General features: G+C 40.0%; 1 protein-coding gene across 4 annotated transcripts in view; it reads right to left on the reverse strand.

Moving 5' to 3' along the window:
* Positions 1–27,231, reverse strand: part of PALLD (palladin, cytoskeletal associated protein) — a gene marked incomplete at its 5' end in the record, with an annotated part of 362,920 nt that overhangs the window by 42,116 nt on the left and 293,573 nt on the right. For 3 of the 4 annotated variants that reach the window (XM_081269806.1, XM_081269807.1, XM_081269804.1), the window contains one exon: positions 789–1,442. The exons of the other annotated variant lie outside the window; for it this stretch is intronic. In XM_081269806.1, coding sequence (XP_081125932.1) covers positions 789–1,442 — 654 coding nt within the window. The remainder of the gene's footprint in view (positions 1–788; positions 1,443–27,231) is intronic. 4 annotated transcript variants of the gene reach the window in all.

Raw genomic sequence — 27,231 nt, forward strand, 5'->3', positions numbered from 1 at the left:
ATCTCAGAAACCAAACAAAAAGCGGTCACAGGGTTGCCATTATAGGTTCAGGAAAACAGATATTAGATAATTTACAAAGAGAAAAACTGAGAGGAGTCATGTAATCTACCTGTTTTCAGGGTCAGAATTGGTACCTCCATTTTTCACTAAATTGCATACACTCTCACTTATTTGCACTAAAATGTAAATACATCCACACACAGCCCATCACTAGATGCTTATAAAAACTTAATACTAGTTAGGGTTTTTCTCAAACACTGAAGTGTATACTCAGTAACCAAACCCCTCCACATCTATTGGAATACTGAGTTGAAATGCTTAGTTTGGGGGCCACAGTACATGGGTTCAAATCTTAGTTCAATGGCTCTGTGAACCCCCACCCCCAAATTATTTTAACTACTAGAATCCTCATTTGTTTAAGTGGGACAATGATGACTCTTGGGAATGGTGTATCATGAAATAGTATATATATATATGAATCGCTTAGCACAAAGATGGATAAGTGGTTGCTAGGGTCACTGTTATGACAATTATTATGAGCACTGCAGTTCTTGATGGGAATCTAACTTGGAGGAAATAGCGTTGACCTAGGTAATGGTCAGATAGCTATGCAATAACAGCTTTGAAAAGCCGCTGTGATCACTTAAAAATCGGATGGAGGGAAATTCGTAAATTACTACAGCGGTACTCCCCGGTCCCAGACTTGTGGGCGTAGTGTCTTAGGGAATGTGGGAGCTGCGCGCAGCCTTGGGTAGGCGGGGAGGTGGAGGTGTGCGGCTGTCACTCACGCGGGGGTGACGCCCTTGGGCAGGCCCAAGGCGTTGACGGCCACGGGTGGTGGCTGCGAGGGCAGCAGGGAGCTGAGGAAGGCCGCGGGCGTCTGGCTGTGGCCGAAGCGGGCCGTGGGCGAGGCGCAGTGCGAAGCCGGAGCCGAGCTCGGGAGCGGGGGCGGCGGCGGCGGCAGCGGGAACACGTCGGGCACCGGGAAGGCGCTGGTGGGGCTGAAGACCGGGGGCGGCGGCGGCGGGGGCGACGGGGACGACGGGCACCACGAGGCCTCGGCCTCGGCCCCGAAGGGCTGCGCGAAGGGCGGCACGGGCGCGCGGCCGAACTGCTTCAGCGTGGGGGACAGGGGCGACGGCAGGCTGGAGGAGCTGGGGCTGGAGGCCGGCGTGCCGTGGCCGGACGCGGGCCCGAGGTTCTGCGCGGCGATGAACTGCTTGGGGCGCGCGTAGTTGAAGGAGCCGGAGGACTGCATGGTGGAGGCGGAGCGGGAGGTCAGCGCGCTCATGGGCTCCGGGGAGGCGGGCGACGCGCAGGCCGCGAGCTCGGGGAGGGCGGGCGGCGGCGGGAAGGGCGGCGAAGGGGGCGCGCTGCACAGGGCGCCCGCCTCCTGCTCCAGGCGGATTTGGTTCTGGAGTTGCTGGATTTTCAGAGGGTCCCTGGGGAGACAGAGAGGAAGACACCTTCAGAGAGGGAACTGCGAGGAATGCTCCTTCTAGATAGGGAGACGGACTCTGAACACCCATGCCAGCCCCAGAGTCCCCCGGGAGTGAGCACAGGTTGTTGTCCTGAAGGCTGTTGCCTGGACCAAGCTGCTAAGTCAATCAAGTGTATGGGTAATGGCAGAGTCAGTTTTATATAAGATGATCTGAACCCGTGTACACGGACCCTGATGAAACTTGTCGGCTTCCAAGTGCTCTATTTTATCCACACCAGGAATATGAAGGGAAGGACTTTGATGTGAGTTCTCAGTCCTCTCATATATACCTATTAAAAATAATAATTCTATCAAAATGAGAGAGGGGGGAAAAACCCACTTGGTTGAAGTTATTTTTGTAGATTTGTAGGTCAGTCTACTTCAGTGCTGCCACCTCTGCGTTCAGTAAATACCACAGGCTTTATTCTCTGCATTTGTTCCCTAGAGAAGGTTTAACTATATGCAAAGTTTTAGTACACTCCGAATTGCCAATTACTTACACAGACCTTAATACATACAAATAGTATGTGACGTAGCTCCAACACACGCAAATGGTGACCTCTATCTTTCACAGTAGGTGTCCAGTAAGCAATAGCAAGCTATTAAATTTTGTAAGAATATTTAGTTTTTTAAACATTTTCCATTGGGAGTTCAAATTTCAATTTTTGCAATGAAAGTTAGTAAACACTTAGCAGATGGCTAAAATCTCACTCTTATTCAAAAGCTTTCCTGTATAGCTCAATTGAACATCTAAGATGCTTTCCTTTATTCCTGTCAGGTAGACATAAGGACCAATGGCTGCCAAAAGAAACTTCAACAGGAGGTAGCACTATAACAAGCAGATAAAACAGCAATAATTTTATGAAAAGGCACCTAACTTTAAAAGTTAAAAACAAACAAACACCTAAATTTCTTACCCCAGGTATTTAATTTCCAAAAATAAATCTTTCAGAAACCCAAAGCAATTCAAGGGATTGAAGCTGCTAATACAAAGTCAAAAAAGATTTAGGTCTGTTATCAAGTATCATTAGATGTAGGACCAGGGGAAAGTTCTAAACTCCTTCCTGTCTTTTCTTCCCTCCTGTAATTAATCAGTAAAATGATCCCACTTAAATCCATAGGAGGAGGAGGAGGGAGAGGAGGAAGAGGGGGAGGAGGAGGAGGAGGTGGAAACTTTCTTGAAAACTGAAAGGAATAAAGAGAAAATGGTTCTGTCTTCTTAATCTGTGCAGAGCATCAAAGATTCTTAACAACAAAGGACTTTGTGAGGTCCTAGTGAACATAATTTGAACATTTAAAAGCAGCTATGCCACTGGGATTTGCCACTACCCTGAAGTTCCAGATGTCTGTGTGGTTTGGGTAGACTGTCCAGCACATGTGCTCCTGCTTCATATGTTTAGAACTGGCTTGGGAATAGGACTCATAAAAGCCACCCCTGAGTCCTCAAACCCATTATCCAGCACTCTCACTCTGAATCTCCAAATGCTCCTTCCTGATCTTCCTACCTTTACTGTCTCTTTCCTATTTCCTAGCTATGGCAAAACACATTCTGTTCCTGGAATCCCCTCCCATACTCTTCACCTGATTGATGCACCAGGATCAAAAGCCATCTGAGTGGCTTTCCACCAAGTTGCTTCTCCCCTACTCTCTGGTAGCCTTAGGTTCACAGCGGCCAGAGTCATAGCTGGATCTTAAGGTATTTTAAGCTTGTCCTGCTGTCAGCAAATAGTCGTATGGTGTGGCTCTGCCGAGGCAGCTGCAAACACCACATCATGCTCCGTATCTGGTGTGAGGATCCCTCTGCTCCAGTATTAGCAAGTAACTCCTGAGATGCTCATGTTCCAAGAAGACAGGATAAGAGAGCTAAGACCTTCATTTATTATACTGGTTCTAACTTTTTCCATGGGGAGTCAGACTACTCATTCAAGCAATAAAAAGAACCACCAAATTTGCTAACCCAAGTGGGCTTAGAGCTACTACTTTTAGTAAAGCCATAGTTAAGAAATTATTAACACAGCATTTCAGGAGAAATGAATAACCAAGCATTCTAAAGATTTGCCTGTTGGTACACTTTGCAATGAAGAACTTTGCTAGGTGTTCTCTCCTGTTTTCCAGTGGTTCAGCACCCGGTGAAGAATATAAAATGCACAAACTTGGAGGTGGTGGGAGAAGGAGGAGCAGGATCCATTTGAATCTTCAGTGTCTGACTTGAGTTTTATGCAAATGGAATTTAAACATTTAAGTTAAATGGGTTTGACACCTGAATTCTGACATTCTGAAATGAATAATTTTAAATAATTTTCTCAGTTCTCATTAAGTTATTTTTATAAATGTTCATTTTTACAGCAATAAAAAGGCAAAGAGAATAAAAGGTACTAGAAAGTCAAGACTACATATAATTTTTGGTAATTATTTAAAAGTAATTTGACATAAAATGAAATTCATCATTTTTCTGGTTTCCCAATTTTTTTCTGCTGTCCTTTCTCTGAAAATGAAGCTGGGAAATGAAACTGAATTGAACCTTTTGGAAATACCATGTAAATGATGAAAAGTTAGGCTGAGTTCTGAATAGCCCTTGTCACAAGTACACTTTTGGTGTCATCTTGTTTAAATCTTCAGTTTTGAAAAAACTAATCCATTGAACTCCTCTCAGTTTCTTTTATCCCCCTCTCTTCACCACACCCCCATTTCAAAGAGGTTAAGAAACCTCCTACTCTTATCCATTCTTCAATTCTAAAAGTCTCACTATTTAGGGAACTAAAACCATCCAGACTTTCTGTTGCATGCATTACAGGCCATTTTATAAATAGGAAAGAGGTTTTAAGTAACTTGCTCAGGGTCACAAAGTAAGTTACCTGTAGAGCCAGGTTAGAACCTGTGTCTGTCCCTAGCTTTTTTTTTACATTAGGCATGCCAACATCAAGAACCTTGACCTTCAATGTGATTTAAAAAAAAAAAATCTGTCGTCATATTTCCCTCCTTAAGGACTTTATTTATTTTTATGCTTCCTGGCAGCTATGGTATCTAGGACCATCAGGATCTGAATCATTAGTCAAAGTTTTAAATATTTACATATTTAAGAATATCTAACTTCAAGCTTTACTCTTTTTAGGGTGAAATGGTAAAGAGATTAGAAGGTCTTGTCATCTCATAAAAGAAAGAAATACCTGCTCAATGGATTCCCCTCCTATGTTATAGAAAATCAAGAACCCCCACCCACCCCAATAGTTTGTACAAACCTTTTAACAAGAATAGTTTTACAGGTAATATGATGGGGCAAAAAGGATAAGGATGAAGAAAGATATAAAGCCCAATTTATTTTCCAGTTCAGCCATCTTACCTGCTGCTAGATTAAGGCAAGATGGAAAAAAGTCACCAGAATAAAAACAAACCCAACTAACAGTGATATTGGGGGGGGGGGGAGAAGGCCAGATTCACAGGTAGACCTTATTGGCTTAAAACCCAACTTGACCAACTACTACTGCCTATGGGTGGGGTCACTGGGAAGACTGAATGAGCACAGCATTTGGTTCATATTATGAACTTAAAAAAAGTTCTACAGCAGAAGAGAAAAACCACATCAATCCTGGTCACTTTGCAAAATGGTCCTTTAAAAAAATGGAAGAAGCAGCCCCATCACTGCAGCAGATTTTCCTCTTTACTTGTTCCCATTCCAAGTGGCTGGCAAAGGAACGGCAGTGGCAGGTGGGATGGAGTGGCAGAGGAACTGGAGATGAGGAGGAGAGAACAAGACCAGCCAAGATGGTGCTGCTTCCTTGGTCTCTCCTAGTCAAAGCCACAGGGCACCTATTATGTGCCTAGTACTGGACTGACTCACAACAATCTTGGGAGGGAGTTATTACTATCCCCACTTTTTAAATGTCCCCATAGATGAGTGAGGTCAAGTAACTTGTCAGAGGGCAGAACCTAGCTGTGAGAGCTGGTTGGCTCATAAAGCCTTGTGCTACATTGTTCTCTCCAAAGTAAACAAAATAAGTTTGCTAGAATGTTAGTTATTATTACTACATATCACTTTTTCTCTAGAGAACTATTGCTCAGGCTCAAAATAAATGATGTGAAAGGAAACTTCTGGAAAACAACTTTTATGTAAATTGGAAATTCCCAGTGTATCTCTTGGGAGCAATGTCTGGATTGCAAGAAGTAATTTGTACCCTGCTCACACTAATAAAGATGGACTATTCATAACTGTCTGGAGAAATTCTTGGGATCATGAAGCTGGAAAACATGACTTCAGAATAAATACACTCTTAATGCATTTTCTTTCATTTTTGATTATGTAATACAGAAGCCATTGTGTAATGAAGAATCACAATACGATGGCACAGTCTGATCTGTGAGCTCCTCTGATCTTACTCTTCATATGCGTTTTGAAGTGGGGACTAACTTTCAGCATCCTTATGACACCCATTAAACATGGCAGACTTGTCACTGTTAAAGACGACAATGTCAACTTTTGCTGCAGTTTCTGTACCCCACAGGGTTCATTAGGCATTCAGTAGGAATACTACATTTCTAGGGCCCCAAACCAACTGTGGAATTTTAAGAATTTCCAAATGAAGATAGGTAAGCTACTAGGTGGTCCCACAACCTGTTTCTCTGTGGCTGAGACTAGCTCAGTATCCCATACATGAGAGAGCTCAATATATTAATTCTGGAACTCATAAAATAAAACATAAAACTTCTACAGGCGCTTAAATTCAGGTAGTATCATTAAGTTCAATCTGTGGCTTTCCTGTATTAACGCTCTGATTGTCTTGTTTTTATTTCATTACTTCTTTCTCACCGCTTCATACCATAGAAACTAGGTCCACTGCATTAATGTCAATATATAAATACTTGCTTTGTTTAGCACTTGGAAAATGGTATATAATTCAGAATTCATGAGATTATCATTTGCACAGTAAAAACAAGTTAATGTATTAGAAGAGGTTTAGGGAAAGTTTTTAGTGCAAAAATAACTGAACTCAAATATACTTCCCTAAGTTTGGCAGACAGAAACAAGGATAAAGATACTGATTTTGTATGAAGTACCATAGACAAGAGAATGTTAAAGTCAAATTAAAACTGATCACTTCTTTGGAAAGTGTACATGTATATTTAACATGCATTGCAGAATGACATTAAGTTCCTTTACAAAGCCCCATCCTTTGATCTTTAATTCATTCTGAGCCTTTTGTAAATTGTGCTGACTCTCTAGACAAAGCCAGAACCCAACACAAATGATTACATGGGAGGGTTCAAGAGAGAAGTGGCCTGAGCAAAATTAGCACAAGACTCAAGTCCCTTTTAGAAAGAGTTGTCCTTCACGTGTAGAATAAGAACCACATTTGGCTCCACTACAGAAAGACAGGAGCTCTTTATGTCTTGATACATAAAGTTGATCTCTATTTGAAGTCATTTCATGTACCATGAGAAAAAGAGAGGGAGGGAGCAATTGCTGACCAATTCATAATCCTTCTGGGAAACTCTCTGAACAATCAAAGGATAGCTGCAGCTCTCCTGCAGCAATGAGTCAGGACTGAGAGATGGGGAGATGGGGTTCTGTCAAGGGTCAGAACTGATTTGAACTCTTCTTCAGCAGCAGAATTCTGCAGCTGGCTCCCCAGGGGTAGAATTCTCATCTGGGGGGTAAATGGTCATTTTGGCTCTGTGCAGGCTGCAGATGTGGTCCAAAGCATTTGCATCTCCACCAGAAGATCAGAATCTGGAGCCTGACATATAAACTGTACATGAGATGGGATGCACTTTGATGGTGTCTGCAATCGGAAGGAATGGGGGGGGGGGACACTGGTGTTTGGGCCTCAGCCTCTGGGGGAGGAATGCGAGGTCAGGTTCCCCAGGCATTAACTCAGCATCCCAGTGAAATGCCTTAAATGATTTTCATTTCTACTGCTTCAAAGGCCAGTGAAAACAGCAGGAAGATATTAGCTGCTGATTCTTATAAAAACTATGCTAATTTAGTGGACATTAAAAGGAACATGAACTGTTCTCAATTGCAAATGTTTGGTATTGATTCTTAAACACAGACAATGTATATTTTTGAAGAGGAATCTGTTTTCCAACCTTTCTTGATGATGCTATGGCAAAATCAATGATGTAATTTCTTACTGAAACACCAAAGAAAAGCTCCCTGTGAGACAGATGTTGAGAAACTCTGTGGTCTTAAGCATAAAATTTGTGTTGAGAGTTTGAAGAACTGGGGAAAAAAGATGAAAAGATACTTAACTTTCTGTCTTACCATGAAGTGAAGAATCTGGGGTATTTTAAGATTTCATATGGTTAATGTTTCCTCAGCTTTCATCTTAACTGTAGAGTGAGCTCATGCTATCTCTTCTGTATCATTTCTATTTTAGCTTACACTTGCTAAAGTGAATATATCTAGAGCAGTAGGGTGTAATCAGTATTTAAGAATGAATTACTACTGTGGGGTGCAGTGGCACAGGCCTGCAATCCTGGTGATTTGGGAGGCTGAGGCAGGAGGATCGAAAGTTGGAGGCCAGCCTGAGCAACTTAGCAGGACCTTGTCTCAAAAAAAAAAAAAAAAAAAAAAAAAAAAGGACTGGGGATGTGGCTCAGTGGTAAAGTGCCCCTGGGTTCAATCTCTAGCACACCCCCAATAAACAAATAAACAAATAAAAATAAAAGAATGAATTGCTACTAAGGGTAAAGGGTTATATCTTTGAAAGCTAGTAACTATTATTTGCTCACGAAATGTCTTTACAAAATAGTAATTCTCTCACTTCTCAGCACCTCTTTTAAACATTTAAACTTCTTTTACTCACAGACCACTCAACAAATATTTGCTGAATTTAATTAAAATCCCCAGGTTTCTCTAAAACAAAAAAAGTATCTGCTCCATCAAGCTATATGGCACTTGGCCACACACAGCTGCATTTTTCTAAGGGAGTAATCTTAAAGTCACCATCAGGCAGGTTATTTACAAGTAAGAACACGGAGTCAACAAAATAGAGCAATGTTCAAATGGTTCATCTTCGGCTGTGCCATGAGCTATTATGACTTTGGATAGTTCATTTTTCCTTTCTGGGATCATTTCTCAACGTTAAAATGGAAATTTATAATGTAATACCTGGAAGGTCCTAATAAACTTTTAGATTTTTGACTTGTTCTTATTAGCCCTTTAAGATTTAAACTTTTTTTGTAAGGAAACTAATTTTAAAGGAACCAGTAAACAATGAAGTCAGTCCAAGTATAGTATTAATTTTTGTGTTAATATATGTGACACACACACAGATATATTAACACACGAATTAATACTATATATATATGCGCATAAGCTATTATCACATCCATTTTGAAAAAATGTATATCAGCTTTTGGTAAGCAGAAATAGAATTTAAAGGCACTACAAGAGTCAACTAATTCTATGGTAAATCTTCTTAGAAAAGAAAGGATACTATTAACCTATGAATAATTACCACCTAATTAGCTAACATGAGTTCAATTGAACCCAGGGGTGCTCTACCACTGAGCTGTCTCCCAGTTCTTTTTATTTTGAGACAGGATCTCACTGGGTTGCCCTGAGGCTGGCCTTGAACTTGTGATCCTCCTGCCCTAGCCTCCAAAGTTGTTGGGATTCAGGAGTGTGCCATGGTGCCCTGTGTATTTTTTCCCCCATAAGACAGATACACCTATAAATACATGTGGCCCAGAAGTAGGGAAAAAAACCAAAACCTTTTGAGTTTTGTCTGTTTTGAAGCCATGCCTGTGCAGATAGGGTTGGAAGTGATTCCACCAAAATGCTCTGCCTTATAGAAATAGGAGCTGCAGTACATCAGAGGCTCAGTGGCCAGTGTCCTGTTAATAAATTTTCTCTTTCTTGTCACCATAATGCATCTTTATCCTTTTGCATGATTTTGTAAATCTTCCAAAGATTCATTGAAGCTATTTTCTTCAATGTAAAGATAGGGTCATACTGTGTTCAAGATCTGGGTTCCAGCGGTCCGGCTGCCTTTCTCTGATAGCTCTGTAGCAAGGGACCATGTATCACCCTCCCACGCCTTTCTTGAAGAGCTCCTCTCCTCTGACATCACCACCACAACTATCCTGCTTTCCTACTTTGGACACTCTCCTGGGTCTTTTCTGACTCCCTAAATCCAGGTATTTCACCAAGATCTAAACTTCCTTAGGCTCCTCTTTGTACCACGAGTCAACTCCTTCACCCTCACTCCCTAATCTCCCCAGCGCAGACTGCAGTCCTGAATTGCAGTTCTTTTACCTGCTTCAACATAACATATATGTGCCTCTTCAAACCCAATGTGTCTCTTACTCCAATCTCATGTTTCCCCCTCGTAATGTCTGACATTCAAAACTCTTCCACGTTGGTCCCAAACAGTCCTAACAACCGGATCGCCAACAACTGCTCCATCTCATGTATTTTGTTCTCCCAAATGGCCCAATTTATCATGCCCTAAACTCCCCATGGGATTTCCTTCCTCGTGTCCCTTTGTCTTGCACGTTCCTGATCTGGAGCCCACCCCCTGCCAATTTCTCTTCATCTGCTGAGGTGGTCTTCTACCTCCTTCATCCTTTTGTGTCCATTTCAATGCTGATCTCTTCTTGAAGCCCTTCTTAATAATACACAGCTCCTCTTCCTCCCTCCTTCAAGCTGTCCCAGCCCACAGGGCTAGTATGGCACTGGCAGGGTGTGACATGGCATTACTGTCTCACACCCACGAGCCAGGTTTCACAGAGCCAGAACGGTGTTCTTTGTACCGTCTTTATTATTACAGCATCTCTGTGAAGAGATGGCCAGGCGTCCTTTGATGTGGAATATGCGAAAGAGAAATGTATCTTGTAATAAAGGGGAAAAGTCTATACTTTACACACACACACACACACACACATATATATATATATATATTCATGTATACATACATATATATATATATATATATATATATATATATATATATACACACATATTAATGAAAGCATCAGGACTCTTAGAATGGTGGTTCTTATATTTTTGTGTTTATAGTGTCCAAAATATAAAACTCCCATTCCCAAGTGAGTGCATTTGTGAACCTTGTGATGTAGCTCTTAATTTGGCTCCTGTGAGGCCCTCCATCACATTCCAGGCAGTAGCAGCCTGTACCGATGCCCATTTTTTTGTTTTATTTGGTTGTCAGTCAAAACGGCATCAAGTTTATGTTTGCCTAGAGAAGTGCCCCAGGGGCATTTTCAGTACTTGGTGAGGACTTCAGTCAACTCTAGGCATTCTTTTCCTTGATAGGGCCTATTCTTCCCATCACTGCACTGTTCCTACAGTCATTTTTACAAAGCATAGACTGTACCCGGAGGAAACAAAGTTGGTCCCTGTACAGACAGAGGAAATGGTTCTCCTGTGTGTGCACTGTGTAGCAGCAGATCATAAAGACTCAAAAGTGCTGCTAACAGGGCTGCATTGAATGTGTGCTTTGGGGCTAGGATCGGAAGCACTGACGTCTGTCTGGAAGTCACACTGAGGTCTAATGTGCTTTTCAAGTGCTGTGGAAATGCTGCCAGAAGCTGCTAATGGCTGATACTAAATTAAAGAATGTGTAGGCGGAGTTCATGCTTTTTCTGGAAGGAAAATGAGGCTATTGGTTGATGACATGGCAGTAAGCATTCATAAAAGCAGTCATGACTCACTATGGATGGAGAACTGAACGAGTTTCTTCTTGAAATCAGTTTCCTGAAACTCCAAGTTACATGGACATCTGTTTTTATTATTTACCACCTCCCCCCTCCATCTGGTGACTGCAGTCCTCTCCTCCTTTACCAACCTGCTTCTGCCCTGTTCCTTGTGGGTCTGCCAGTCATAGTCTTCCAACCCTTGGTAACAGGGTGAGGGTGTGGCTCAGAACTCGCCAACCACTGTGTGGCTTCAGCAAATCATCCAAGGATAAACATATAACCGAGGCCAGCCCCAGCCAATTAGGGCCCTTTTCTGGGATTGTTTTATACCAAAGATGGAAGAGAAATGTGTCTCTTTGTCTTTTGACAGCTAAATAAAAGGACAGAATCCCTAGGGCTGCCAGTCACGGAAGAGTCTATAAAAAGGGAGTCTATAATACATAAAAAGCCAAGTTGAAAGAGAAAAGACAAGAAAGAAAGTTAAAATTGGGATACTATCTTAGCACCTAGATTCAGATAATCCTCTGAACATTTTTATCTCTGAATTCCATGTACAAATTAGTGGCCCTCTCTGTCCTCTTTTCTCCTTTAAGTGAGTTTACATGATCTACCTATTTCCTTGTTTTACAGATACAGAAATGGAAATACAGAGATTCACATGACAAAGTTATCAGCTGGTTGGTGCCAAAGGCCTGAAATGAACATCTAGCTGGTAAGAAAAACACTAAATATTAATATAATAGTACTGCCTGATGTTAATGAATCAGTAAATGGAAGAATAGTAGTTCAGACAGTTATGAAAGAAATAAGAACAAATGGCTAAAAGTGTTCTTCTCCGGAAAATAATACTAGAATGAGGTGGAAGGGGAGTCTTTTACTTTTGCATTTTATAATCTTCTATACTGTTTAAACTTTTAAAAACCATGTGGATATAAAACATTAATATAATGGCTCTTAAAACATATAGGCCTGGGGATTCACCTCACTGGTAGAGCACTTACCTAGCATGTGTGAGGCCCTGAATTTGATTCCCAGCGCCACAAAAAATAAATAAGTAAAATTCCAAAAGTTGATATCTTAAAGAAAGTCCCACTACAAAAGAAAATATAGTGTTATTGTCTTAGCAACTAAATGTCCTGGAAACCTGAGAAGGGGGCCATTTATCCACTGTCTATCTGAAGCCAGCAAAGAACTTAATCAGTTGTGACTATTACCACTGCTACTACTAGCACTGACAGCATTGCCACTGGTACTACTACTAATGCCACAGATAACAGCTACCTATTATTGAGCACTCACTAATGTACCAAACAGTATTCAAAGTGCCTTATCTGTAAATGCTCCTGATCTTATAAAAACCCTAGGAGACAGAACACTTTTACTATCTCCATTTTACAGATGAGAAAGCTCAGGCACAGAGATATCCTAAGTAAGCTGTCTATGTCTGCACAGCTGGAAAGTGGTGGAATTGGGATTCAGGTCTGGCTAGTGACCACTATGTTACAGTGTCTCTAATTAAGGCACCACAACTTATCTAGCACTTACCACGTGTGCTGTGACTTCAGCTACAGAGGACCTTTCTAATTTGGGTTCCTCCCAAGACTGTGGCTTTCACTGTCACTCCTTTCCCTTCTGTTTCTGTGTTACTAGGATATAAACATTTGCATTGCAGCTCAAAACAGCTATATATAGATACAGCCTGGCCACGACCCAAAGACATTCCATATATGTCTCAGATGCTAGATTTTAAAAACGTGTTTATTTCTTCATTGGAGAAACTATAAGAATATATATAGCATCTTGAAGCTGTTCAATTTATTGTTTACTTAGGGTACTGGGGATTGAACCTAGGAGTGCTTTACTATGCAGCTACAGACTCAGCATTTTTTTATTATGAGAAAGGGTGTTGCCAAACTGCTGAGGCTGGCCTCAAACTTGCAATCCTTGTGCATTAGCCTCCTGGGTCTCTGGGGTTACAGATGTGTGCCACCATCCCCAGCAAGCAGTTGGTTTCAAAACTAAGAAATTAAGTTTGCTACTAGATTTCTTCTTTCAGTTTTGGCATCACCAACCAACATTCATTACATGGAGAAACTACTGAATGCTTAGTCTCTCCTAACTAAATATCATTTATTTATAGTTGTGCACTATAAATCCAAGATATGCAGTAAAGGGACAGGAAAATGAGACTCATGGGTAAAGAGTCTCAGTTGACATTGTGCAAGTAAAATGTGGATCCATTTCAGAGAATCAAAAGACACATGACATGATAGCAAGATTTACTACCATAAGTTTTCCTGGCACAGACATTGTACATTTAGTTGTGTCTTCACTTCCCTCTTTAAACAACATGTCCACTGTAGAAAAAGTAAAGAAAGAATAATGTCCAAAGCAACTGAAATTGAGCCCTTAAAAACGGCTTTGCTTTTAAAATTGCAGACAGCCCTTCATAGCAGCTGCTACCATTGAGCTCCTTAGAGCTTTCCACACTGACTCAGATCCACAGTGACTAAATCACTGTGGATCTGAGTTCTTCATGATCTGAAGAACTACAAAGTTGGTTTCCTTTTTTTTTTTTGGTACCAGGTATTGTACCCAGGGCACTTAACCACTGAGCCACATCCCCAGCCCTTTTTTTAAATTTTTTTTGAAACAGGGTCTCACTAAATGCTTACAGCCTCACTAAATTGCTGATGCTAGCTTTGAACTTGTGATCCTCCTGCCTCAGCCTCCTGAGCCGCTGGGATTACAGGCGTGTACCACTATGCCTGACTGGTTTATTTTTAAATAATTTCCTTTAAATGCGTTTAAAAGCCCATAAATACCATAAAAGCCACTATGAGTCTTTCAAGTTTGTACATCTGAATATTACTGATATTACTTACACATTATGTTATTCAATCTCTTGAGAGACTGTATCACTAGAATACTGGAATTTAGAAATACTATATTTTTCACATGTTGATGAACATCATTAATTTATAAAGATGCTTTTCAAATTCCTATTAATGTAAGCCTATCACTGAAGAACTCAATGACATTTCTGAATAAATAATACACTGCCAATAACATTTTCTCCATATTTTGATCTCATGAGGGTAAATAAATGAAAGGAATGCACAGTTGGCTCTGGGTACTCAGAGTAATTTCTTTTCCCTTAAAGGTCAACCATTGCTAGTTTAAATGTTAATAGCCAAGATATGCAAGCCAAGGGTTCTGTGGTGTGAAAGCAGGCCTTGCCTGGTCACCAGGCTCCCATTCCAACCTCTCCTCTGAAGAAGGGAGTTCTTGAAAAAACTCAAAAAATGCATTTTGGCAAGCTCGAGAGATGTAGCTAAGCAGTATGAATTAAGAGACTTGTGACCATGGAAAAAAAGTGTAAATTTTAAATGGCTTTCACCCTTCTTAACTTTTGACCAGCTAACCTTGACATTCCTTAGAGGCCAAAGGATGAGATGCAGTAATGACAGATCTGACTAACCTTCCCCCTCAGGAGGCAGATCCAATTTTCAGCAGAAAATGAATTCTCTCCAAATGTGTCTTGGGAAGCATGAAAATAAATGAGGTTTCTTCCCTAAGAAATGACTAAAACCACTAAAATAATTCTTAGATGAAACGACCCGATTATTTAATGTAATTACTCTGAAAAAAATGAAAGAGATTTATCATAGCTACATGAAGTTTCCAACATAAGGTTACATGTGACTGTGTATAGTCAAGAGTCATTTGTCTGGCCTTCTATCCAATAATTTTCCATAATATGGCATTTATGACCATTTCCAGTTCCATAAAAATGGTGCAAAATCTTGAAATGCCTTTTGGAAGAACACCACATAGTATTCATCTCATGGTCCTGAGCTTAATTTGAATGTATATAAATGAAGTGTGTTGCACAATCATCTGAATTTCATTATAATACTGTAAGATTATACACTATAAGAGTATATGCAACTTCATTGAAGGTATATACACTTCATTATTCTTTTTTAAAAAACTTAAAATAAATAACAGAAAAAGCCAGTCTTGTGAGTTTGGTATCAGTGTGATAATGTACACAGGAGTCAGGAATGTATAGGTAGAAGGAGCCTGGGTCTTGTCCTGTAGAGTGTGTGGAAATTTCAGTGAAATATTACATGGTGTGGGGTGGGAATGGGGCTGTGAGGCTACTTCCGGAGCTTAGGTTGGGAGCTGGCTTTCTTCATTCTTTGTCTCTCCAGGGAGGACATCAAGGTAAGAACTTTGACTAAAAAGCTTAATCTTTTAAATTATTTCTAACAAGAGTACAGATCAACAATCCAAAGAAGGAAAGGAAAGACATGTTCCAAATTGGATTAATGGAATAGATAAAAATATAGAAACATAAAAGTTATGAATTTAATAGTTATTTTTTCTTGCTGTGAATTATTGTTAATTTCTAAAATATACCAAAAGAGTAAATTAAATATTCACAGAATTTATAAAAATATCAAAATAAGCCAGAAGACATTAAATTTATTCATGATACACGTAAATAAACAACATTTTTTTGCCTTTTGAGTGCATCATAGTCTCTCTCTCTCTCTCTCTCTTTTTTTTTTTTTTTTTTTTTGTGGTGTTAGGGATGGAACAAGGGCCTCACCCATGCTAGGCAAGCACTCTACCCTGAGCTATGCTCAGCCCCATACTATCATCTTTTAAAAACTTTTGCTATGTAGTACACTGTAACCTTTACCGTTTTCCTGTGGAGGGAATTCCAGGAGGGAAGCCTCTGTGTCTCACTTTGGATCTGCTGCTTGCTTGCAGGGAGAGAGCTTTTTTTTCCTCTTTTGGGGAGAATGGGGTCTGCCAGGGAATGGGTAGGTGTGCTTAACTCATTTGGCTCAGCAATGGATTCCATTTCTCCTGAGCTCCCTCCAGTACAAATCTGATACTTGGATCTTTGACTCCTTGTTTTGTCTCTTAAATGGTCAGGTGCTTGAGTAAGGGGACAGGAAAGCTCTCCTCACATACACATCCGTTTAGTGGCCAGAAAAAACCTCAGACACATGGACTCACTTGTTAATAAATTAGTGAATCTTCAAAGCAGTACTTATTATTTGTTTAGTATTTAGTTGTAGAGATTAGTCTCAACTCTGGTAAAGGGCAGAAGTGACCTCAACTTTACTCAGTGCCCCAAAATGAAAACATTAAATAGACCCACTCCTTGGGAGGCAATTTGAAGATCATCTATTGATATCTTATCATGTACCTTTGGCAGGGACTCAGTCCTTACCCAAGGGATTTCGGAAGAGTTCCTCTACTTCATAAATATATTCTCCCTAAAGAGTTTTACTAAATGCAAATTTATCCATAGCCTTTCATTTCCAGTGAAATTTAATCCTCTTTTCCTCCTTCAAATAGAAAATTTGTTTTTATAACCACTTTTAATTCAGCTAATAAAAATACTTAGTTCACATTTACTCTGACAAATGGCTCATAACCTATGTTTCTTGTCTCAAAATAAAATACTGCCATCAAGATTGCTTATGGCTGGTGGCAAGGCACCATATCAGAGCATACAGTCACCATCATCATCTTTGTGGCCAACAGAACTTAACTTTTTGCCTTAGACAATTAAAACATGACTGTTCCTAAAAATCAGTATTGTTGTCAAAATAAAACTTTTTCTTTTAAAAATTGAACTCATAATAACTTCAGCCATTCCTATACAATATTTTTTAAATTTCCTTTGAAATCAAACTGTATTTCTCAAAAGCACTAATACATGCACATAATAAAAAATGAGAAAACAAAAACAAAAACAAAACCCAAAGACTCACCAAACCCTATTGGAATTCTAGGAGCTGAACCTCTACTCACAACTCACTGTCACTGTTTCCTGAGTTCCTTCCAAGCTCCCCCAGACACAATAAGCTTGTAGATATATACTAGAGGGTAGTCCTGTTGCTCTTTATACCAAGATCCTTTTAAACATAGGCTTCCATACCAAATATATTTATTCAATTATTCACTGTATTCCCATGCCCGTGACAGCATTCACTGGTGCTTGCATACAACTGAGACCAAATTCTTTGGAAGTAATTAGTTTTGAAGTTTTACTTAAGCAAATATGGAGATGGAACAGATATATATATATATATATATATATATATATATATATATATATATATATATACACACACTAGATATATCTATTATGTATATATTATTTATTTGCCACAGTTAAAAGACAGCAAAAACAAAAGTCTTTCCTAAATTATCAGTCTCACTATGTACTATTTAAGTCATATCTCATATCTTAGCTACATTGGCTATTGGATCCTGGGGGAGAGATGTTGTCATCTAGGACCTGACACCAAAATATTGTTAGACGTACACAGAAACCAGTATCCTCATTTCCTTCCATTTCTTTGGGTATTGTGTTTTTAAACAATGAAATTCTCTTTTTAAAGAAAAATGAGAATCTTCTTTAGCCACTTTAATTAGAGGAACTATTTGCCTCAGGCTAAAATAATTTTTCACACTACATAGCACAATTCATTTCCCAAATGATTCATTGAGTGAGCAACAAGAGTACTCCCTTCTGTCTCTAACTCATTATCCTATTTTATTTACTGGACAGCATTCACTATTAAAATTATTGCCTTTATGTATCTATTTTGTACTTTCTACCTGAATGCCCAGCCCAGTGAGGTCAGTCCCTTAAGAAGAGGACCTTTTGTTGTGATTCAGAGTCTAGCACGGTACTGTCATAGTAGGTCCTGAACAGATCCTTCTTCACTGAATGAACTCCATTTCTATCACCAGGATTGGCTCTCATTATTATTATCTGATTTGCAACGTAGCAGTGGTTTTCAGATCTGAAAAGATAGAGATGACCATTTAGAAGACACTGTTTTGCTACATTGGTTAGTGTTGGTTTCATACCTTTCGACCTGCACTATTCAAACATGATGGCCAGTGGCCACATGTGCACGAATGTGCCCACTTGAACTATGGTTGGTCCAAACTGAGATGTGATGTAAGGGTCAAATACACACCTGATCTTAAAAATTTAGTTCAAAAAGAGAATATAAAATAACTTCAATTTAATTTAAATATTACATCTCAAATGATACTATTTTGAATACACTAGATTAAGTAAAATATATTATTATATTAATTTCACTTGTTTCTTTTTCTTTTTAAATGCGACTACCAAATTATATATGGCCTGATTTGTGGTCCTCATTTCTGGTAGACAGTGGTCCTAGAAGCTTGATTCAAAAAGTTCCCTCATTTCCGAGAGTTACTCTCAGAGTTACTGTCTCTGGATGTTTACTAGGTGCCCTACCTAATAGGAATCATACTATGGAGCTTAGAATCCAAGGACCAGTGTTATGGGATATGATGATAGATTTGCCCATGACAGTAGATGTTATCCTCCAATTTCTTACTCATTTTCTGATTTATTTGCTGATTTCTCAGCAAGTAACATCAGAAGTGATTCTAAGATTGTGTTTCTCAAACTGCCCCTCTCTTGTTGTACATTCAGAAGCAGATGGTCTGTTTGGGGCCCCTTTGTGTTGCTCAGCATGATGGCTGGGAGTACTCTGCTTCAGGCAGGTGGGGGAGACTCCATTTTCATAGGGAACCTTACTCAGGTCACCTTGCCAGGCCCTGGTTTCACAGGAAAGTTAGCCCTTCCAGCTGTGGTGAACAAGTGTGGTAATCAGTGGTGGAAAGAAGCTCTCACCTATTGCTTTCCTTTTTTTCCAAATCCATTTGGAAAAAATTAATATAATCTTTTTCAACCAGGGCCTTAGCATGAAGTATCTCTCTTTTGACCCAGAAACCACTATCTCAGGGAAAACTTGCCCAGTTAAAGAGAGATTACTCAAAGTAAAAGGTAAAATTTTCATGAAAGTATTACTTATGCTTGATAAAACTTTATAAAAACAAGGTGCTTGGAAAAATAACTTTTAGTACACTGAGTATAGAGCTTTTAAAAAACTGCCTCCTGATATTACTTGGTTTGGCTAAATATAGTTAGCAGCCCACATGCTTTGTAGCACATTTTCCCCTGGAATTCAGCTAATATAAATAAAACAAGCAAAGGGAGCCTGGCCCCCCTCCATGACCATTACATCATTCTTCCATATTAGGAAAATCTCTTCAAGTCTGAAATTTTGCTCTAAACAATCAAAGTTTAATTCTCAATGAATAACTCTGGACAGGGAGCCACTCTCCCCAAAGGGTTGCTGTACGTGGGTATAACCGTGTGTATTTTCAACAACAGCAACACCATGGAGAGCATGAAGAAGGTGCCTTTCATTACCCAAAGAAGGTACATGTAAAAAAGCACATTTAATATTCTCTAGATTTTTGCTTTCAATATATATTTTTTGACATATGCATGTGTTACAGTGAATGGAGAGAGGAGAAAGCAGAAATACTTAAGATTCTCGATCCATCATCATTGTAACACTGGTTCTGACCAGGGATTTTTGTATCTGTTTCATCTTAAGAGGATGATGTGGAGAATTAAGAAGTCATGGCAGACCTCTCTTTGGCCTCCCCTGAAGTTCAGTGTTGGATAACTTTGGGTTATCTTTTTGTTGTTGTTGTTGTTGTTGTTGTTTTTGTTCTGAGCTGTTCCAATGTTGACATGTTAACTGAGCTAGGCTTCTTGGAATAAAAGGTCAGATTTACAAAGTTAAGATGTATGTATAAAATAAAAATCAAACCTTTTCCTTAAACATGACCCTTTCATGGGTACAAACAGGGTAATTCACCTGTTTGCTGATTTTACCTGGTATTTCACTTTTCTTTCATCTTGATGTAAGGACTATTTTTCATGAGAAATAAGCAAGAAAAAGTTGAAAAAAAATGTTCTAAATCTGAAGCCCATAACAGTACAGTGGCATTGACGAAGCTAATGCTACATTCTAAATCAAATAATCTGTAAGCAAACAACCCTAAGATGCACCTGGCTAATGCAAGCAACCAAGGCTTCTTAGGTCAGGTGCTACTTTTGGCCACTATATATATATATATATAAAAAAAACATTTTTCTTAAATACATATAATTTATTGTCCAAATGTTGACCCTTTCATCTGAGACAAATGATGAACTAGATAGGACTTGGGGAAAACAGGCAGATCAACTGTAATGGGAAAAGTGGGACATGTAGTTAACTTATTAACATATAATGGAAAGTTTGTGTAACGTTGATTAAACTGACAAGATTAAGTTTGTGCTAGAGCATTCGAGAAATTAGACAGGATAAGAAATAATCATGAATTTTAAAATTAGTGATTTCAAACAGTTACTAATTATAACTTAAAGCACTTAAGATGGACCTAACATTTAACATGTTAATTCCCCAGTTTGCTGAACATAGTACATTCCTTTTCAACACCACCCCAAATACATTGTAAAGTTTAGTTTAAATCATTTCCACAATGTTTTCCTCCTTCATAGCCCCTTTCTGCACATATCAGGGAAACAGGAGTAACATTATATGGAGGGGAGGGGAGAAACATTAATAAAAATATTAATAAATTAATAAAGGCAAGTAAACTAATAAAAAGATTAATGTAAAGGTAAATGGGAGCATGGATCATATACCATGGACCAACTTATACTCAGCAAAGACAGATGCCCTGGAGAGCTGTCCCCTGGTACATTGTCAGTGTAGAAACAGAAACATCTATGAAAAATGAGCTTTAGTGGAAAACATTCAACTGGCACTCTCTTTTCCTCCCTGTCATCTTTTTAAATAGCACTCTCATGTAAGTTCTTTACTATATATAGTAGAGAGCAGGGAGCTGTGACCTGACCCGTACAGAGGCAGTCAGATTGGGCTCCTTCCTACCACCTCGTGCACAATGGCAGCTGTACCTGAAGGGTGACAGATGTGGCCAGGACCAGGAACCAGGCTCCTCGAGACTCGAATACTGCTGTGCTGCTGGCTCTTCTTAGCTCAGCAGCCTCCTCCTATAAAATTGGCATAAGGCCTGTTTCTGACCTAATTCACTGGGGTGGGGGGAGGCGCTGGTGGAACCTCAGGAAAACGTGGGAAGCATTTTGTTAGCTTAGTCAATAATCTGTATTTCCACCTCAAGATTTATACAAGAGCTACAATTCTAACATCAGTTTAAGGATCCTAGACCATCCTACCATCAGTTTAAGGATCCTAGACCACCCTACCATTCTTGTTTGAACAAGAAAATTGTTTATTGTCTGTTTTCCCTACTGGGCTGCAGTCTTCATAGGGCAGGGTCCACATCTGTTTTCCTTACCAACACATGATTTAAACCTTAGCACATAGTCCAAGGATGGGTGAGTGAATCACTGAGCAAGAAGAGGCAGTAGCAACTAAGTTTCTCGAACATTTATATGATTTGGGACAATTTTTACCTCAGTTTTCTCATCTCTGAAACAGGACAATAGAACCTGTGTAAGGGGCAGTTACGAAGATTAGAGAAGACAGTGGTTGGCATGGAGGCTGCTCTGTCAGCCGTTGTTAGAATCTTCTCTTCCTCCCTGGTTAGTGCACCTCTCATTTTTCACAAGTCAAAACTCAGGATTCTGCCCTGCTTAGGTACTCACCTCATGTAAACCACCTCACCTCCTCCATCTAAACCACCTCACCCACCTCATGTAAACCACTGTACCTCCCCCATCTAAACCACCTCCCTCTCCTGACCATCTCCACTCTGTTCTCTTCCACGTAGCCTAGAGTCTTTCAAACCCCCACCTCTAATCTTGTGACCCTCTGACTTCCTGCCCACAAGAGCTTCCATTTGCTTCTGAGATAAATTTCAAATTCCTTAACCTGGCTGGCCAGGCCTTGTTGTCTGGCTGCAGCCTCTTCTCGGTTCAGAGTTCAGCCCTCCCTTTCAATGTGCCATTCCACCTGACTCAGCACTACCTCTGCCTCCCACTCAGGTGGTTGTCAGTGAAACATCACTTCCCAAGGAAAGGCCCCTTCCAACTGTGGGAGGTCTTCAGTTCCCTGCCCTCCAGAATCCCTGCACAGTTCTTCATAGCATCTACCACATGGGTGTTCCCTACATCTATCTGCTCTCTGATAATTCCATGAGCTCAGGCCCTTGAGGGCCTTTTCTAGCTTTAGACAAAAGAAAAAATAGGAGGCAGCATAATAACAGAGAGAGAAGTGGGCATGAGCTCAGTCTAGAGAACAGCTGGGACCTGATGGGGACGTCTTCTAGTGTGGCCCTCACCTTGGTCATCTGTAAAAATAACCTGTATTAGACTTTTAAGGCCAAATTTTCTATTGGGGAAAAAAAAAAATCTCTGTACACACATGGAGAGAGCTGGCAATGCCGCTGGGCTGAAAGAGTTACCACATGAGGTGGTCTCAGATGTCCCATGGCACCTGGCGCCTTCCTGTCACTACCTAGCTGGCTGTGAGTTCTCTTCCTTTATAGAGCAAGGGGGTCTCTTCTGTTTCCCCCAAGTGCCTAAAGTTATGAAAATTGACTTTACGAATCCTAAATAGTGACTTTTTTTGCAAAGTTTAATGCTGAATGAACAGTTAAAATTACAAAAAACAATTGAAGCAGAAGAAAAGATAATTCTAGAGCAAAGTCCCCACTATCTGCTAAGAGCCACAGCCAAGTAATATGATGCATGGCATTTTTGGTTGAAAGGTGACGCCAGCTAGCCATTGAGATGATATGATTATGTTAAGATTTGCATTCATATGGATATTGGACTCCTGCCATTCACCTTGGCCTGCTACAGGACTCCTGGAGAGTTCCCATTGGTTGGGGAAGTGCAGTAGGAGGGAATTCCGGGGGAGGAACTTCCTCTGGGGTTCCAGGAGAAGCCGCAGGGGTCGATGGGGATTGTTCCCGGGGGCTTACGGGCCTTGGCGGCATTTTCAAATAATAAAGTTTGTTCCTGCTTGAGTGGCTCGTGATTTTGTGTCCAGCCAGACTGCGGCAACTATCCACTGCTATTGGTCAAACGTCAATGCTCTAAATACAGTAGAGATAGGTTTTCTGATATCCAGACCTAGAAAGCATGAGAGGGAATTAGAAATTGTAGCCACTTCATCCATCTAAAAGCTCACAAAGCAGAATAAACCTAATTATCATGGCTCAAGGTAAATTTTAGTGTTACTTGAAAAATAACCCAAAATTTAAGCTTACAGAACAGACACTAACTTTGGGAATGATCCCTACCTCCAACACCTTCTATTCTGTCTTCCTGCCCATCCCTGTCAATAAATTAAACATTGACAGAGCTTTTACTACATGCTGGACACTAGGCTTGCTGCTGGAAATCTAGTAGTGGCCAGTGGCACTGCAGGTCTGATATAATGTATCTCTGGAATTCTGGCCACAGGTACAGGGGAGAGGTATGCTGTCTTTATGCCTCCATTTCACCAGCCTTTCTGGTCAGCTTCTTCACCTTTCTCCAGGAATCTCAGTCAGGAGGCCACTCTGCTATTGGTGATGCTAGACTCTGGTGAGGCTGGCCTTAGCTTCAGAGGGCCTTACTTATTAGACCCTCTCTCTCTCTGCCCTCCACAAGTTGCTTCCTGGAAGACTTTACACACTTTCATGAGACCTGAAGTGTTGACCAGGTGGACTGGTCAACGTTGGGTTGCTTTGCTAGCCAGAGCTTCTAGTTAAAGAGTTTTCATTAATGTTGTACATTTGTTAATCAAATGGGGTAAAAGGTGTAATCAAGTTTTTTTCTTCTAACATGAATGGTTCTTGATAAATTACTTACTGAAATGCTAAGGTGTAAGCCTTTCAACAGGAGTAAGTTTGGGATGAATAACAACAAAATTCATAGAGCCTGGACAAGCCTATTAGCTTACAAAATCGTTTTATCCTTCCTCTTTGTTTCATTTTACTTATTTAGGTCACCTTTAATTAGTTAAGATACAGGAGGGAAAGAGGGATATTCTAGAGACACAGAAAATAATGGTGGCCGCACCATGGGGGTCACAGTCTCTAATGTAGAGAATCAATGGTGGTGTAGTTGGCAGCCTAGAGATGCTCAGGAAGGGAAGAGAGGATGCACCTAAGCAGAGACAAGGAGAGAGAGGGGAGGAAACAGTGGGCCTGGCACACAGCTGGCTGCCCCACTGGCCTCCTGGGCCTCTCAGTGAGGCTTGGGCCAGATCCATTCATTCAGCAAAGTATTCTTGGCTGCGGGGGTAGGACATGCCAGGTACTAAGACAGGATTGGGGATACACGCTAAGCAGGAGTAAAAAATACATATTTATATAACACTTGGCTACTTCTAAACTAGAGCTAGGAGAGCATATTTGTTTACTTTTCCATATTTTTATTAGTGCATTATAGCTACACATAATGGTGGGATTTATTATCACATATTCATATATGCATAAAATATAACAATATAATTTGGCCAATACCATTCCCCGGTATTTCCCTTTCCCTTTCCCTCTCCTCCTCCTTACCCTTGGTCCCTTTCCTTTATACTACTAGTCTCCCTTCCATTTTCAAGAGATTCCCCCATCCCACTTTCTTTTCTTTTTTCCTCTCTACCTTCCATATATGAGAGAAAACCTACAACCCTTGACTTTCTGAGTTTGGTTTATTCACTTAACATAATGTTCTTAAGTTCCATTCATTTTCCCAAAAAATAACATAATCTCATTTTTCTTTAGGGCCGAATAAAACTCCATTGTGTATATAGACTACATTTTCTTTATTCATTCATCCACTGATGAATACCCAGACTGGTTCCATAGTTTGGCTATTGTGAATTGTGCTGCTATAAATATGGTTATGGATGTATCACTGTATCTGATGACTTTAATTCTTTAGGCTAAATACTGAAGAGTGGTGTAGCTGGGTCATATGATGGTCCTACTCCTCGTCTCTTGCAGAACCTCCAGACTGATTTCCATAGTGGTTGCACTATTTTATAATCCCACCAACAGTGTTAATATGTTCCTTTTTCTCCATATCCTCTCTAGCATTTAGTATTGTTTATATGCTTTTTAGCTGCTATTCTGACTGGTGGGAGATGAAATCTCATTGTGGTTTTGATTTGCATTTCCCTAATTGCTAGTGATACCAAATGTTTTGTCATATATTTAATGACCATTTGTATTTCTTTTGAGAAGTGTCTGTTTAGTTTATTTAACTGTTTATTAATTGGGTTATTTAGGTTTTTTTTGGCATTAAGGTTTTTTTTTTGAGTTCTTTATATATTCTGGATATTACTCCTCTGTCAGAAGAGTAGATAGCAAAGATTTTCTTCCATTCTGTGGATTCTCTCTTCCCAGTCCTAATTGTTTCATTTGCAAGTGCAATAGTTTTTAGTTAATTTGATGCCATCCCATTTATTAACTCTTGATCATTATTTCCTGAGCTTTAGGGGTCCTATTGAGGAAGTTGTTGTCTGTGCCTGTTTTTTTTTTTTTTTTTTTTGAATGTTGACCCCTGTGTTTTCTTTCAGGAGTTGCATAGTTTCTTGTCTAAATCCTAGGCCTTTGGTCCATTTTGAGTTGATAGGACAGCATACTTAAAATGACAGAAATCATATCATTAGAAATTATATGAGTCATAAGGAGATTGACTTTCCCAATAGTCCCAACTAGATTTTACCAGGCTTTTCAAATAAGTTTGGAATGTGAAGAATTGTCATCTTTTAGAAGATGTTTATAAGGGATTTTATGTAGGCCCAGACATACCATATTAAAAACAAGCCATTTTATAGCCAGGGAAATATTTTCCTCTTATCTTTTAAAGTTTGGGTGGAGAGTGGGAGCTGTAGGGAGAACATTCATTCTTTCCAGGAACCAGCTGAGAATGGAAGGTCTCTCAGAAGAGATCTGCAGGCTCCTCATGCTCAGCACACGCTCAGGGCAGGCAGATCATTGGAATTTCAGGAACCAGGCAAACTGGGTTTCCTGATTCTATAGTCAGACAAAACTTTGTCTGCTTGTAGTTGGATCCTCCCCTCCTCCTTTTTTTTTTTTTTTTTCGTATGCTTGAAGTCTGAGAGAGGATTAAGAGAGTTCATTGCTTTTTAAAATTAAACAAATATATTGAATAACTTGTTAGACATTTATTTGTTGTGTTTTATGACACTGAGTTTTATAGAAAATTGTCTAGTAAGTGTACATAATGAAACAGAACAGATCTCTTTTTTCCTGGGGGGGTGGGGGGGGTGAGAAGAGGACTAGGAGGAGGCTGGGGGTTCACTAGGCAGTCATTGTCAGCCACCCTTGGTCTGAATGATCACACTGCCAGATAAGGTCTCCCAGCTTCCCTGCTGTTTTCTTTAAGAATGGGGATAACACCTACCAATGAGATTTCTTATACAGTTTAAGTGAAGTTATAAATGTAAAAGTATAATGTTGGATTTGACTGTCAAGAAATTTTAGTCTTCTTTTGCTTCCCCTCAATATTGAAAAAGTATGAATATTAAATTTGCTTAGCACTGAAATCCTCCAGATCTCAAAGAGTCTACAGAGAATTCAATTAGGAATTTGAAAGGCAGACATGAAGTTCTCTGCAGGTCTGTTAGTGAATACATTGTTACTATAGAAAACTGTCACATTGTTACTATAGAAAAACTGCCAAAATATACACACTCTTTCTCCTTTCTCCTTTTACTTTCACAACCAAGTCAGCCACAACATTAGAGAGATAGATCACCTTTAAAACATAACCTGCTTCTTCTGTTGGAGTTTAGACAATGGAGAAAAATCTGATCTGGCTGCTTTAAAAAGCAAACAACAAAACATCCTCAGCACTTGGCTGAGTCTAAAAGAAAGCTGGGCTTGCACAATGGGCACTCGGAGGTCTGGGGCCCATTACAACTCTGTCTCGGAGGGGCGGCTTATCTCTTCCTCTGATGCTATCAGTTGCCAAGGCTTTCCTTAAAGACAAAAGTCAACTGTTGCACCCAGTTGGAATGTGGCTATGTTCAAGAATGTTGCAATAAAGGGACACTGGGGGTAAGGATTAAATCAGTATATTCTGCCTTAAGGGAAAAAATTCTCACACCCTGCAGGAAGAGTTGCACAATAACCTCCTCCCATCCTTATTGATTGTAACTCAGGCTCTTGTGTTGCATTTTAGGGAAAGTTCACTTGGGTCTGCAATGAAC

This window comes from Spermophilus citellus (genome assembly GCF_964194105.1).
Source record: "Spermophilus citellus genome assembly, chromosome: 16".
In the NCBI taxonomy this organism is placed as follows: Eukaryota; Metazoa; Chordata; class Mammalia; order Rodentia; family Sciuridae; genus Spermophilus; species Spermophilus citellus.